At 43.3% G+C, this 15,114-nt stretch overlaps 1 protein-coding gene and 1 long non-coding RNA gene across 9 annotated transcripts in view; one reads left to right on the top strand and one right to left on the bottom strand.

Moving 5' to 3' along the window:
* The window catches only part of SPECC1 (sperm antigen with calponin homology and coiled-coil domains 1), a 286,151-nt gene that overhangs the window by 142,904 nt on the left and 128,133 nt on the right, over nt 1–15,114 (bottom strand). Inside the window, exon 1 of one of the 8 annotated variants that reach the window (XM_077892488.1) lies at nt 12,366–12,541. The exons of 6 other annotated variants lie outside the window; for them this stretch is intronic. In XM_077892488.1, coding sequence (XP_077748614.1) covers nt 12,366–12,405 — 40 coding nt within the window. In that variant the 5' untranslated portion in view covers nt 12,406–12,541. Of the gene's footprint in view, nt 1–12,365; nt 12,542–15,114 lie in introns of those variants that run through there. One more of the 8 variants, XM_077892490.1, reaches the window with a different exon arrangement.
* The window catches only part of LOC144310845 (uncharacterized), a 56,424-nt gene continuing 54,104 nt past the window's right edge, over nt 12,795–15,114 (top strand). The window contains exon 1 of the long non-coding RNA XR_013376485.1: nt 12,795–13,088. This is a non-coding gene — a long non-coding RNA (uncharacterized LOC144310845). The remainder of the gene's footprint in view (nt 13,089–15,114) is intronic.

Below are 15,114 nucleotides of genomic sequence, written 5' to 3'. Positions count from 1 at the left end.
TTCATCAAAACCACGCTTTTTGCTAGGGCTCTGGGTAGTGCTGGCGGCCTTGGAGAGAGTTAGACAAGGAAGTGTCTCAGGTAGTTCTCACTCAGTTGAAGAAGAACTGTCACGAGATGTCCACATGAAGGGGGACACCAGAGGGCCTCGAGGCAGCATGGGAAGTGGGCGGGCAAACTAGGGAGATGGCTTCTCATGAAGCACAGCAGCAAGGGTGACACTGTGCCAACAGGACAGGTCTGCCTGGAGGATGGTCCCCAAGCACAGGGGCGTGCTTTGTCATGGGATGGCAAGACCTTCCTAAGGATACGCTGAAACCTTCAAAATGTTCAGTGTTTTCATGCTGCTTCTATGATCCTATTGCATAGGCTGATCTCATCTGATTGGAGCCATGTAAAAATTTCAAGAAACTAAAGGTGCCTGGGTGGCTCAGTAGATTAAGTGCAAGGGTCTTGATTTTGGCTCAGGTCATGATCTGATGGGTCAACAGCCTGAGCCCCCTGCCAGGATCCACAATCAATGGGGGGTCCTCTTGAGGATTCTCTCTCTCTGCCCCTCCCCTGGCTTGCATGCACACACATGCTCTTTCTCTCTCAAAAATTTTAAGAAAGTAAAACAATTTAACAGGCTAGAAATCTCCTACCTAAGGCACATTTGGGCGACTTAGTCAACAAAGAAAAAAACCCAGTCTCCTCTACTCACAAATACCCCTCTGCCTTAGAAAGTTTAAAAGTCTAAAATCATAGGGATGCCTGGCTGGCTCAGTCAGTGGAACATGGGACTTTTTATCTCAGGGTCCTGAGTTCACAAGCTCCATGTTGGGTGTTGAGCTTACTTTAAAAAAAAAAGTCTAAAATCATAAAATCGGGGCATCCCTGGGTGGCTCAGTGGTTTAGTGCCTGCCTTCGGCTCAGGGCATGATCCTTGAGTCCTGGGATCGAATCCCATGTCAGGCTCCTTGCATGGAGCCTGCTTCTCCCTCTGCCTGTGTTTCTGCCTCTCTCTCTCTCTCTCTGTGTCTCTCATGAATAAATAAATAAAATCTTAAAAAAAAAATCTTAAAATAAAAATCAATAAAATCATAAAATCATAGCATTTTAAAAAAGATTTCTTTATTAATTTGAGAGAGCAAGTGAGCAAAGCACACAAGCTGGGGGAGAGGCAGTGGGAGAGGGAGAAGCAGCCTCCCTGCTCAGCAGGGAGCCCAATGTCCAGAATTCTGGGATCATGACCTGAGCCAAAGGCACTTAACCAACTGAGCTGCCCAGAAGCCCCAAATCATAGCAATTTGAAGTTATTAGAAACTTTAGAGCTAAGCTTGCACACATACCCTTTTTTCACATATAAGACAATAGGAACCAATAAAAACGTAGGCCAATTCATCTTCCATGTTTAAAAAAAAATCCAAAAGGGGTATTAAGAAAAAACAGATTTAAAATGTCATATAAGGTGAAAATTTTCAAATCTATGACATCATTATGTCTAACAAGAAAAATCATAACATCAAGATGAATACCAAAAAGGCGGTTTGCAAAATTCAGCAATGATTTCTGATTTTATAACCCATAATATATGAAGGATAATACCCTATTTAACAGAGGACTTCTGTGTCATGATCACTGGGATCTAAGAGTTTACAGTTTACCATGGAAGCCTTGTACATTCCTTACTTCTCCCCCAGATTTTATACACTTTGCTCATACTGTGAAAGTGACCTTCTAATAAACCACTGTTTCGGGTTATTACTGCATAAAGAAAGCTACTGTTATACACACACACACACACACACACACGCACGCACACACACATATATATACACACACAGCATGTACATGCATATTCATATATATTTGATATAACACACATGCGCATTTCCAAGCTGATTACTGAATTCTCATTAAGTCTAGTAGTTTTTCAGTTGACCTCCCTGCCTGTTCTTGCAAGAAAATTATTGTTCCAGAAATAATGCTAATTTTGCCTCATTTTCAATAAATACTATTTTTTTTAAATTGTACTGCTTTGGCTAGTCTATCTAGAAACAATGCCCCGTACGGGCACCATGGTTATTTTCCTGACCTTTACAGGAATGTTTTCAGTTTCCTGTTAAGCACGATATGTGCAGCTTTCAGATCATTTTATTTATTATCTTAAGAAAGGATCCATTCATTCCTATTAAATGTTTCTGATGTGGATGTTAAATTGTATTAAATGCATTACTGACATAAAGTAGGATGAAAATTATCTTCTCTCTCAATTTACTGTTGGTGTAAATTTTTTTTAAAGATTTTTTATTTATTTATTCATGAGAGACACAGAGATAGAGAGGCAGAGACACAGGCAGAGGGAGAAGCCAGCTCCAAGCAGGGGAGCCAGCCAGACATGGGACTCGATCCGGGGTCTCCAGGATCACACCCTGGACTCAAGGTGGCGCTAAACCGCTGAGCCACCTGGGCTGCCCTGTTGGTGTAAATTTATTGCATTCTTGGACTGAATCAGTTTTTTATAGTAGTATAATATTTTTAAAATATATGGTTGGATTAAATTTGGCTTATAGTTCAGTTACGCCTTGTACATCAACATTAGAAAGAATGTACTCTGGCTTTCTTTATTAGCTCTATCTCTGAAAGGCTTTGGTATCAGGAATAGCATTAATAGTATTAGCACTGCTTTTGTGAAAATAAATTGGAATGCTTTCCATCTTCTATGTACTTCAGAACATTTTCCATGTTTCTATTATTTGAGGATCACATTCACAATTCTGCTATATTTGCATTTACTTGTCCTATTATAATAGATTTAATATTTTCTGCAAAAGCTTAATATTGGCTCATTTTTTAGCCTAATCTCATCCTAAGCAACATAGATTTAATATACTAGATATAGTTTTCTAACACATTTTAAGTTATTAAAATAAGAAATAATCATGTGTATATACCTTAAACCATGACCTGTACCCTCCATAATAATCTTTGGGGAAACAATGCACTAGATAACTTAAAAATAGCATGGAAATTATATTTCTTGTATTTGAAAAAGTTTACCTATTAAACCATCTAGGCTCAGGATTATTTTTGGAGCTTGGAAGTTACTTTGAGATGTCTTCCAGGATTGCTTTTCTGTCTATTTCATTTCTTCATGAACTGATTTCAGTAGTTTCATTTTCAATTTCATCAAAATGTTAACTTTATTCTATTTTTTTAAATCTCCATATCTTTGGGGACACCTGGGTGGCTCAGTGGTTGAGCGTCTGCCTTGGGCTCAGGGTGTGATCCTGGGGTCCTGGGATGGAGTCCGGCATCGGGCTCCCCACAGGGAGCCTGCTTCTCCCTCTGCCTATGTTTCTGCCTCTCTGGTCTCTCATGAATAAGTAAATTAAATTTAATTTAAAAATCTCCACTTCCTTGATTATATACATTCTTACACTGCAGATTTTTTTTTTTTAAGATTTTATTTATTCATCCATGAGAGACAGAGAGAGAGGCAGAGACAGACACAGGCAGAGGGAGAAGCAGGCTCCATGCAGGGAGCCCAATGTGAGACCCAATGCCCGGACTCCAGGATCACTCCCTGGCCCAGACTCCAGGATCACACCCTGACCGGAAGGCAGGCGCTAAACTGCTGAGCCACCCGGGGATCCCCTACACTGCAAATTTTGGGTATTTCTGCTCTGTTTCTTTACTAGTCTAACAACAGTTCTATTTAATTCATTGTTTCAACAAAGAATACACTCTCAGATTTTTCAATTCTAGCGTATTTTTTGTTCATTCATTCAACAAATACTACATGCCAAGCCTGTCTGTATCAGGCAACATACAAGGTGCTGAGGGTAAGAGAAGGGTGAAACATATGTAGTTATAATCTGCTTCATTAATTTCTGTCCTTTCAAAAAACACCCTCCTGTTTTCCCAGATTTTTTTTTTATAATTTTTTTTAATTTTTATTTATTTATGATAGTCACAGAGAGAGAGAGAGTGGCAGAGGCACAGGCAGAGGGAGAAGCAGGCTCCATGCACCGGGAGCCTGATGTGGGATTCGATGCCGGGTCTCCAGGATCGCGCCCTGGGCCAAAGGCAGGAGCCAAACCCCTGCGCCACCCAGGGATCCCTGTTTTCCCAGATTTTTATTTACTTTCTAATTTCTGAGTATAGTAATTGATTTATTTTCATTGTTTCTTTTCAGACATTAAAAAATTTTTTAGAGGAATGAATTTGTTTATTTGTAATTTTATGGAGCACTTCATAATCATTTTTCAATAAATTATAGTTCTCAGTTCTTATTTAGGTGGAACTTTTCCAAATGGATGAAGTTTTTAAAATTTCAACTTTTATTATCTACAGTTTTATTGCATTATGATCACAGAGTGGCCAGTAAAATTTTCCTTAAGGGCCTGTAATGAGGTTTTCTTTCTGGTATAGAACAGATCAATGTTTTAATCATACCATGAACACTAGAAAAACCATGTAAGGTGTATTATTGAATTCTCTCATTTTTAACTTGTGAGTTTTTTAATGCATTTCTAATAGGTTTTGCTATATAGTAACTTTCAAGGTTTGCTAGTTGTGTGATGAATTTTGGAACTGCTACTTTTTCTTCTTGAATTGCACTTTTATCAACGTAGATGGTCCCATCTGATTTAAGGTACTTTGTGGGGTGTGTATGGAGGGAGGGAAGGAGGGCCTTTAACTGATAGTATTGTTTCAGTAGAATGACTCTGTAAGTCAGAGCCATGAGAGAGATCCACAATTAAATCACATTTTGTATTGCTATGAAAAAAGATACCACCTTAAGACACAGAAAGTGGGGCAGCCCTGAAGGCGCAGCGGTGTGGCGCAGCGGTTTGGCGCCGCCTGCAGCCCAGGGCGTGATCCTGGGGACTCCGGATCGAGTCCCGCGTCGAGCTCCCTGCGTGGAGCCCGCTTCTCCCTCTGCCTGTGTCTCTGCCTGTCTCTCTCTCTCTCTCTGAATGACTAAATAAATAAATCTTTAAAAAAAAAAAAAAAAGGCACAGAAAGTGTAAAAAGTCTTTGGAGTTAGTTGGGAAATATTTATATCTGTTAAGTGCCACAGAAGTACAAACTCTAATCAAGTGATGTGGTCATTGGAATGGAGATCTCAGGCTCCCAACTAGGAGCTGAAAGAATTAAGGAAAACATAGCTTAAATCTAAGGTACATGGGCATTATGACCACCTCCCTCAAGTTTTGAAGTCATTGTTGCAGAGATATTACAAAGACCTTGAATCTAGAATACTATACCAAGACAACCTATCAATAAGGATGAAGGCAAAATAATAGATACCCCACATACAGGTTGAGAAAATTTATCATGCATAGACTCAAAAGCAAATATGTGCTCAAAGCAAATGTGCTCCAACCACAGCAAAACAGGCTCTAGCGGATATCTGGTGTCCAGGGTAAGAATCCTGTCCTTGTCCCTGCCTGAGGTCTCTGCTGCTTAAAGACCTCAGCAATCTGAGAAGGCAACCCCCAGAATCACATGGGATTAAATTCTTGTATTATTTATGACAAAATGTTTATGTAAACTATCTTTTAATCCTAGAATGATTTAGAATTGAGAAGTATTTAAAAGAATTAAACAAGTAGTAATTATGTATGTGTGTAAGCAACATTATGTACAAATACCTACATTTTGGGATTTCATGTCTAACATTCAGGAGAATTGGAACTATTAAGAGTTGAGATCAGCCTCATGATTCCAATCTAAAAGGTGAAATTAATTTGTGATTTTAATTTGAAGGTGTGCATCTACATATACACAAATATACAGAGAGAAAGTATGCTCTGAAATATACAAGAGGATTTAAGAATCACTGTTTATAAATGTAATTACTAAATTTATAAGAGTTTAAAAAACTGGACTGGTTTGTCAGTCAGACCTAATAGGAACCTAAATATATTAAACTAATAAATATAAGATATTTTAAATTTATTATCAAGTTTGTAAATAGAACCGAATATTAATCAAAGATCCTCTTAAATAGTGACTATTAAATTTTTCTGGACTTACACATAGAATAACAAGATAATGACCTTGAAAGCTTAATTATTCACAAGTCTAACTGGCTTAATTTTAAAAATCACAGTATTGCTGGAATATGCTTTTCTGCACCATGTATATTTTGTTTTCTGTCTTAATCTACAGGAGGGAGCTCTTTTTTTATGCAGATTTTAACCCATTCACATTTATTGCAGTAACAGATATATTTGACATGTTTTTTTCTGTGTGTTATCACTGATCTTTGACGTATTTATACATCGATTTTAATCCTAAAGAGCACATTTTCCAAAGTATGTCTCTCGGAACATTAGTTCCACTCTGAAATGCTTCTATGGTACAAAATACATCTGAGAAAACTACATACTATATTCTCTTCTTAGTGAATATTATAAAAATTCTGATGAATCCTTGAAATCTAAAACTAATGCCAACAGAAGCCATTAAATCACTTGCTCAAGCCTTCCAACCAACTCCACTCCTCTCCCCCAAACCTCAAACTGCTATGAATAAGATCAAACAGATGACAAAAAATATTTTGGAAATAGAAAATATAGTTGATGGAATTTTAAAAGTCAATAGGAAAACTGGAAGAAAAAGGTGAATACAGAGATTGATAGAATAATATAACAGTTTAGCAACACAGGGGATCACAGGAACCAAAGCAAAAGAAATGCAAAAACAGAGAAGGGGGATCTGAGAAGTAATGGGCTAACACAAAAGAGACACAGGACCAGAAGGTAACAAAGTCCAAACTAAAACATGCTTATTGGACACTTTCTGTATGTGAGGCTGTTCTAACCCTTTGCCTGTTTTAACAATAACCTCATGAGGGAGGTTACATTCTAATCCCTTTTCTAGATAAAATAAATGAGGTTCAAAAAGCTGAAATCACTCACCCAAAGTCTCAGAGCTGGAAGTGACAAAACTTTGCACAGTCCAGAATCCAAATTTTTAACCCCATGCTTTTTATCTTCAAGAAGAAAATAAACTCTCTATCATAATGGAATCAAAATCAAGAAACTCCGTAACAGAATAAAAGCATGTTAAGAACATTTTAAAGGTAAATAATTATAATACTTATACTAACTCCTGTCCAATCTACTTACTCCTTCTATTTTTCTTTCCTTTCTTTCTTTTTTAAAAAGATGTTATTTATTTATTCATGAGAGACAACAGAGGGGCAGAGATATAGGCAGAGGGAGAGAGAGAGGCAGGTTTCCTGCAAGGAATGCAATGTGGGACTGGATCCCCAAACTCTGGGATCACACCCTGAGCCGAAGGCAGATGCTCAACCACTGAGCCACCCAGGTGTCTCCTATTTTTCTTTTAAAGTAATATCGTCTGCCACAGATCATAAGTTAAGCAATGTAAGATGACATTTCCTACTCTATAAACCTAAATGTACTACCTGGCTTTCCAGTAAAAAATGTATATAGGATGGTATATACTGATTAGTTTTCAACTTTTAGAATCAATCTGTGGACAATGGACACAAGACTTAATATATTTTTTAAAGATTTTATTTATTTATTCATGAGAGACACACAAAGAGAGGCAGAGACATAGGCAGAAGGAGGAGAAGCATCCCTCAATGTGGGACTCGATCCCAGGACTCCAGAATCATGCCCTGAGCCCAAAGCAGACACTCAACCACTGAGCCACCCAGGTGTCCCAAGACTTAATAATATTAATTATGGAACAGAACATTCTAGCCACGTGAAAGGTTGAGAGGCAGACCAGGATAGGGTACAGAGGATAATGTGGAAAAGACAGAAGAAATTTAAGGATGTCATATCCAAATTCAATTAGCTAGGAACACTGTTTAAAGTTGGTTAGTCAAGAAATGTGGACTCACAGGATCACGCCCTGGACTGAAGGTGGCACTAAACCGCTGAGCCACCCGGGCTGTCCTGTTTCTTAATATTGACACAAATGTGGTGGAGAGTGGACATCTTATCTGGAAAGAGACTGCCAGTATGCACCACTATCTGTGCTGTCCTCTGCCTGGCATTCCACACAGACATTTTCTGGTCCCTGAGCATCCAGGTGAGGCTACGTGACAGGCCAGTGGAATCTGGGTGGAAATGGTGCGCACCACTTCCAGGCCTGGCCCATAAAAATCTCCTGCGGTATCCTTCTCCTTGTGCTCTTTCTTCTCCTGACTGCTGGCATATCCACCACAATTTGGCAGCCAGGCGCAGGAGATGAACATTGACCAGCTTCATCTCTAACAACTGTATAATGCCCAGACTGCCCCCAACTCACCCTAGACTGTGATGTGGGAGAGAAATCAACTTTTATTGTCTTAAGTGGCTATTTTGGGATTGTCTTTAACCACTTAGCGTTAATTATAACTAATATAAAATGGGACCTGAGTGAGTATGAGTAGAGGCTTTTACTTTTGGTTCATATCATTTATATCCATTGTTCAAACACATACATGCAGGGGCACCTGGCTGGCTCAGTTGGAAGAGCATGTGGTTCTTGAGCTCAGGGTAGCAAGTTCAAGCTTCGCAGTGGGTATAGAAATTATAAATAAATAAATAAATTAATTAATTAATTAAAAAATAACAATAGAAAATAAACATACATGCAAATTTAAAGTAAACAGTAAGCAAATAACAGCTAGTAGTGAAAGTGGGTAAAGCCTACTAAACTCACCTTTGACTAAGGCTTCTTTAGCATATTGGGCATCTTTGTGTGAATATAAAAGGGCAAAACTAAGAGATCCCTGGGTGGCTCAGCGGTTTAGTGCCTGCCTTCAGCCCAGGGTGTGATCCTGGAGTCCGGGATCAAGTCCTACATCGGGCTCCCTGCATGGAGCCTGCTTCTCCCTCTGCCTGTGTCTCTGCCTCTCTCTCTCTCTCTGTGTCTCTCATGAATAAATAAAATCTTTAAAAAAAAAAGGTAAAACTGTAAAAATGGCACTGATACCACTATACCTAGGTCCCCTCAACCCTTTATACCCAGATGCCTCTGAACAGTGCACAACCTGTACAACTATACCTACCAACACTCTCTACAATGCAGGTACTGACAACCTGGTTAGAAACTGAAAGACTGTTAGGGAATTTCTGGGAAGTTCTCATTCTAGCTGCCCTCAATCATGCAAATTTTCATGTCTTTTACTTGATCCATTTCTCTAGCCCATCGTGCAATACCACAATAAGTCACAATGACCCAACTCAGAGGATCACAGCCACCACAAAGGAGGAAACTTGCTGCCACCACGGCCAAATCCAGGGCTAGAAAAGAAGCAGCAGATGAGAGCCTATCTTCTGCTTCGGCTGTGCTCCAGAGAGGACAAGGTGCTTCCACCTGGAAGAGATGAGGGTAATTCTAGCCCCTTTAAGCCTGGAGAGGGGAGGTCTAAACTGGAGACTGCACCTCATTTGCCCTTGAAATAGACCCTCCCTGCCCAAACAACTGAAGTCCTGTGGAAGACAGCCATGAGATGTGCCACCTGGATCTCTATTCCAGAAAGAACTTGGTATTCAGCTGTAAGGACTGCAGGTGACTGACACCTCCAGCTCTTAGTGCCACCAGGATGCCAGGACTCAATGTGGCTTTTGAGCTGAAGGTCTATTCTTCCCTGGCCGCCTCCAGCAGTGAGTAACCACAGCAAGAGCACCAGGGACTGGCCATTCCTGCCCAATAGGGGGGACTCTAATGGGCAGTCTGTTCTGGAGCTCCCCCAGTTAGTTGGCCAAGACTTCTCCAGATCTGCACAGCTATCTGAGGCTCCCCCTGACCAAACCTGCTGCCTCCCTCCTTCCTCTCATACACGCTGTATCTGCGTCATGGTCTAAAACTCTCCTCAGTCCCATTCTGGCTTCCCACGCCTTTTGTGTTTGTGAAGTCTCTAATAAATTTCGTTCATCCCTAATTCTGTTTAATAATAATCTTTTTAGGGATCCCTGGGTGGCGCAGCGGTTTGGCACCTGCCTTTGGCCCAGGGCGCGATCCTGGAGACCCGGGATCGAGTCCCACGTCGGGCTCCCGGTGCATGGGGCCTGCTTCTCCCTCTGCCTATGTCTCTGCCTCTCTTTCTCTCTCTGTGACTATCATTAATAAATAAAAATTAAAATAATAATAATAATAATCTTTTTAAAGTAATCTCTAAACCCAACGTGGGGCTCAAACTCACAACCTCAAGATCAACAGCCACATATTCCACGACTGAGCCAGCCAGGTGCTCCCCCAATTCTGTTTAAAGATCTGCATCTTAAAGGACAAAAGTGACACAATACAAGAACTGCGTAGAAATCACTCCTGGGTGCAGCAGCTCTTCCCTTGTCCAATCCTCCTGCTTCCGCCTTACCTCTACCACTCATCTCTGAGCCCCTTGCCCTGACAACCCACTGAAGCACTTGTTACGATTCTAGTCCAATGCACCACAACTGCCAGTGGGAGGCCCCCCTATCCTAGACCTCATGGTAAAGCAGATTGAACATACATTAATCTTTAATAAAATTCTAATTTCCAGAGTTTTTTTTTTTTTTTTTTTTTTTAATGTATTCTACAGCACTTCATCACAGCAGTAAGAGACCAGTTAAAATTATACTCATCCTTTCAGGCCACACTAGTCCCTAAGATTTTCTAATTGGATATCTTTACTTATAGCAAATCAGATCCAGTTCCCATTCCAAAATTGTATTCATTCTTGAAAAATACAATAAAGTCACTGGCATAAAAGGGTCCTTTTCATCTCCTGTCCGTTAGAATGCTTTAAAAAGTAACGTTAGGGGGCGCTAGGGTTAGTCAGTTAGGCGTCTGCCTTCAGCTCAGGTCACGATCCCAGGGTCCTGGGATGGAGGCTGCTGTCGCGGCTCCCCGCTCAGTGGTGGGTCTGTTTCTCCCTTTCCCTCTGCCCCTCCGCCTCCCTGTGAGCACGCTCTCTCGCGCTCTCTCTCAAATAAATAAATAAAATCTTTCAACAAAAGACTGTTACATGTGCTTTGCCTAATAGTTTCTCATAGGGCTGTTTACAACAAAGGCACCGTTTGGTAAATATTGGTTGTTCTGCCCAAAGAAGTTTGGATACCTGCTGCGTAATTTAGAGTTACCCCTAGGTAATCTACACAGTAACACCGCCTCTATGCTTTTTCTGCAGAGTGTTCGCCTGTGGCAGTTTTCCATCCTGGTTGTTGTATCAGACCAAGGCACCCCACCTCAGCCCAGCCCCAAGGATACAGCCTAGGTCGGCTTGGCCTCCCTGCCAAGATCTGAAGCAGAGGCACTGGGAGAGGAGTGAAGACCAGGGGTTTACTTACAGCGCTGCTCCCAATTCCGGGGATGTCACTTGTATAAGTCACTTCACCTCTCAAAGCCTCAACGTCCTCATTCAAACCCCAATTAAAAAATTACGCCCTTGAGAAATTTCTTAAAGAGTTCTGACTGTCACAGGGACACATACTCGCCACCTGCCATTCCAGGATCCCAGCATGAAGTCGACCATCTCTACCCAATCAGCCAAGATGCAATTTTTGAGGCTAAATTAAATTCCACTTCCTTCATGTGACAGAACTGAAATGTTCTGGGTTTGTTTTTAAACACAACCCCGTGGTTACCAGCATCTAAATCTGTGCCGGAGGCCAGGATGATGAACCAAAAGATGAAAACTAGAGCCCAGCTGACTGACTCTCCACTAGGCTCGCTTAATTTCTGAGGAAATAAAAATTTGATAAGCCGGCATAAGTTTTCGGTATCCCAGAATAAGCACAGGCTATTTTGGGTAAGAAATAGTCACAATCAAGCCCTTGGTCTGAGTATGAGTAACAGATCTGCTGACGGGTTGCCACCTTCCACGGGACGCCAGAAAGTGTGTGATATGCAAATGATGCGCCGCAAAATGGACAATGAACCAGAAATCGACTGCCAAGTCACACTTTTCGCTGCAGATGCCCAGAAAGTCTGCAAGAACTGCCCCCACACGCGGCGCTGGAGACCCCGTCTGGGCGGCGGACAGCAGGGGCAGGTCAGATCCCGCCGTGAAACCCGCACGGAGCCCCCGCCCCGCGGCCCCGCTGTGCACCGGCCTGGCCTGCGTGCTCCGGGCCGCGGGGACCCGCTCCCGCCCGCCCCACTCGCTGCGTCCGGGCGGACCCGGGGCTTCCAGGTACGTGTTTAGAGTGAGTGGCATTTCCTTGTCGCGGAACAGACGCAGGTAATTTCACAACCCCATTAGCGCATTCCAAAGGCAAGAATCACATCCCGGGAACTTCACCTTTCCACTCGCCCCCCGGGCGCCCGCGGGCAGCGCGGCGGCCGCCGGCCCAAGAGGCGGGGTGGGGGAAGGGCGCCGGGCCGGGGAGGGGGCGCGGCGCGACCCCCGCCGAAGGCACAGACCTGGTTCGGGATCCTCGGGCCGCCCCGAGTGGTTGCCCATGCTCGGCCGAGTCGGGCAGCGGCCGGCGGGCCGGCCTCGGACAGGGTGTCCGCCGGGCTGCGGCTCGCGCCGGCTCCGGCTGGCGAGGCAGCTGCGTCCGGCGGGTCCGCTCCAGTCAAAGAAAGGGCCGGGCGCCTTCCAGTTCCCGGCGGCCGCCGGCGGAGCGGCTCCTCGCCCGCGCGGGCGGGCTCCGCCCACCTCATCTGCATTCCGCCCGCCGCAGCCCCGCCCACCTGGGTTCCAGACGGCCGGCCCGGCGAGGCCCCACCCAGCTCATCTGCATACCGCTCGCCGCAGGCCCGCCCACCTGGGGCTTGAGGCGGCGGGTCTGGTGGGGCCCCGCCCATCTCATCTGCATAGTGCCCGCCCGTCTCTTCTTATCGCTCGAGAGCACCCGAAGGGTCCCTCCCCCGCGTGGGAGGGCCGCACCGGCTGACCGGCTTCGGGCCTCTAGGGGCCGGCGCTGAGAACTGCGGCTGGATGAGCGAGGCTGGAAAAACCCCACTGCGGGGAGGCTGAAGCCAAGTGCCACGACAAAGGCAAGATGCTGCGCGTGAGAAATTAGAGCTCGCACGAGCAACTCTTGAGTAGGACGTGAAGAAGAGTAACACTAACAAAGACGTGCCCAGTTATCCAAGCTGAATACTACCGCAAATAAGACAAATGCATACCAGTCCTTAGAGGTAACGGTTTTTGCTGCTATCAGAAATGACTAACTCCCGGAAATTACCCTGAACGACCCTCAAAGTTAATCGGACACTGAAAACACTTAGAAATAAGTAAATCTCGCAGTGAAAAATATTTAGAACTAATAAAATCATGAGTGGAGTGGCTAGTTCTCTCTGCATTACTTAACGCTATGGCCCATTCTCAGTTCTCATCTATCAACATCTTAGGTCACCACCAATCACTCAACTCCTCAAAACACGGAGGAGAAGTTCAGACATCAGGACCTCACCTCTCTGGTCTCCTCAATCCCCTTTGTTGATTTCTCCTCATCCCCTTGATCTCTAGCACCTGGTGTGGCTTGATACCCAGTCATCTCTATCCACTTTGGTCATCTCTCTCACTTGGTCATCCCCACCAACTTCAAAAACCACCTATATATCTTCAGCCTGGTACCCTCTTCTGTATTCCAGACTCATTTAACTAATTACCTTCTGGACACCCCCACTTAGGTGTCTTAAGCATCTCCAATTTTTTTTAAAGATCTTATTTATTTATTCATGAGAGACACAGAGAGAGAGAGGCAGAGACACAGGCAGAGGGAGAAGCAGGCTCCATGCAGGGAGCCTGACAAGGGACTTGATCCCAGGACTCCAGGATCACGCCCTGGGCCAAAGGCAGATGCTTAACCGCTGAGCCACCCAGGGATCCCCAGCATCTCCAATTTAACCATAAAAAAATTCTTGATTTTCTTCCATAGATGAATAATATAATCTTCTTTATCTCCATAAATGGAACATGTCAAAATATTTATCATAAATGCCACCATGTCTAAGCACTTCTCACCACTTCCACTGCTACCACCTGGTCCAAGCCATGGACCATCCTACCAGGATGACTGCAACTGCCTCCTTTTTTTTTGTTTTTTAAAGATTTTATTTATTCATGAGAGACAGAGAGAGAAAGAGAGAGAGAGAAAGGCAGAGACAAAGACAGAGGGAGAAGCAGGTTCCATGCAGGGAGCCCGATGTGGGACTCAATCCCGGGTCTCTAGGATCACGCCTGGGCTGAAGGCGGCGCTAAACCGCTGAGCCACCCAGGCTGCCCCTGCAACTGCCTCCTAACCAGTATCCCATCTTCTGCCCCTGCCTCTTTATACTGTAATCATATCACACCTCCATTTACAACGCTCCAATAGCTTTCTGTCTCAGGAGAAGAAAAGCTAATGCCCTTACACAAGCCTCTACAGCCCTATATAATCTCCTTCCATCAGTGGACTTAACCTTCCTACTCTCATACTGCTTTTGCTACACTGACGTCCTCACTGTTCCTCAAATAAGCCAATCATGCTCCCACCCAAGGGCCTTTGCCCCTGCTTCTCTGTTTGCCTGGAATGCTCTTCCCTCACATTCCAACATTATTCAGACCATATGTTTCATTCTCTTTCACTTCTCAGGTCTCCAGTCAAATGACATTCCATTAACAGGGGCTTCTCTTGTCACACCACATTAAATAGTAAGCCAGACATTCAACGTACACACTTCCCTGCCTTGTTGGCCTCCACGATACATATCACCATTTAATATACTACATATTTATTTGTTTACTGGCTTATTATCTCCCCACTATATTGCAAACTTCCTAAGAACAGGAAATGAATGAATGGGTTTATAGCCTGTGCCATAAGCCAATCAACTTGTCACATTATTTCCCTTTCACAGTGCCATGAGTTGGTTTCTCCAACAAAACTAATTTGTCAAAGAGAGGAGCCATAGTTCTATTTCTGTAACCTATGCAACTGAGCACAACACTGAGTACACAGAAACAAATGTACTAAGGAAAACGAATTGCATAGGATGATTTTAGAGCAGAAATGTATATGAATTCAAGTTCAGCCTCCCCACCATCTTTTTTAAAGGTGAAGGACAAAGCCAGAAAAGATGGTTGACTTCAAATATTTATGAGATGATAGACAAAGGCTGCAATTGTGAACCCTATAACAGTAACATAACTTCAGTTTACAGAACAGTTTACATCCTTATC

This window comes from Canis aureus, chromosome 3 (genome assembly GCF_053574225.1).
Source record: "Canis aureus isolate CA01 chromosome 3, VMU_Caureus_v.1.0, whole genome shotgun sequence".
In the NCBI taxonomy this organism is placed as follows: domain Eukaryota; kingdom Metazoa; phylum Chordata; class Mammalia; order Carnivora; family Canidae; genus Canis; species Canis aureus.
Note: the sequence above shows the minus strand (reverse complement) of the source record. Positions and strands in the feature narration are given on the sequence as shown.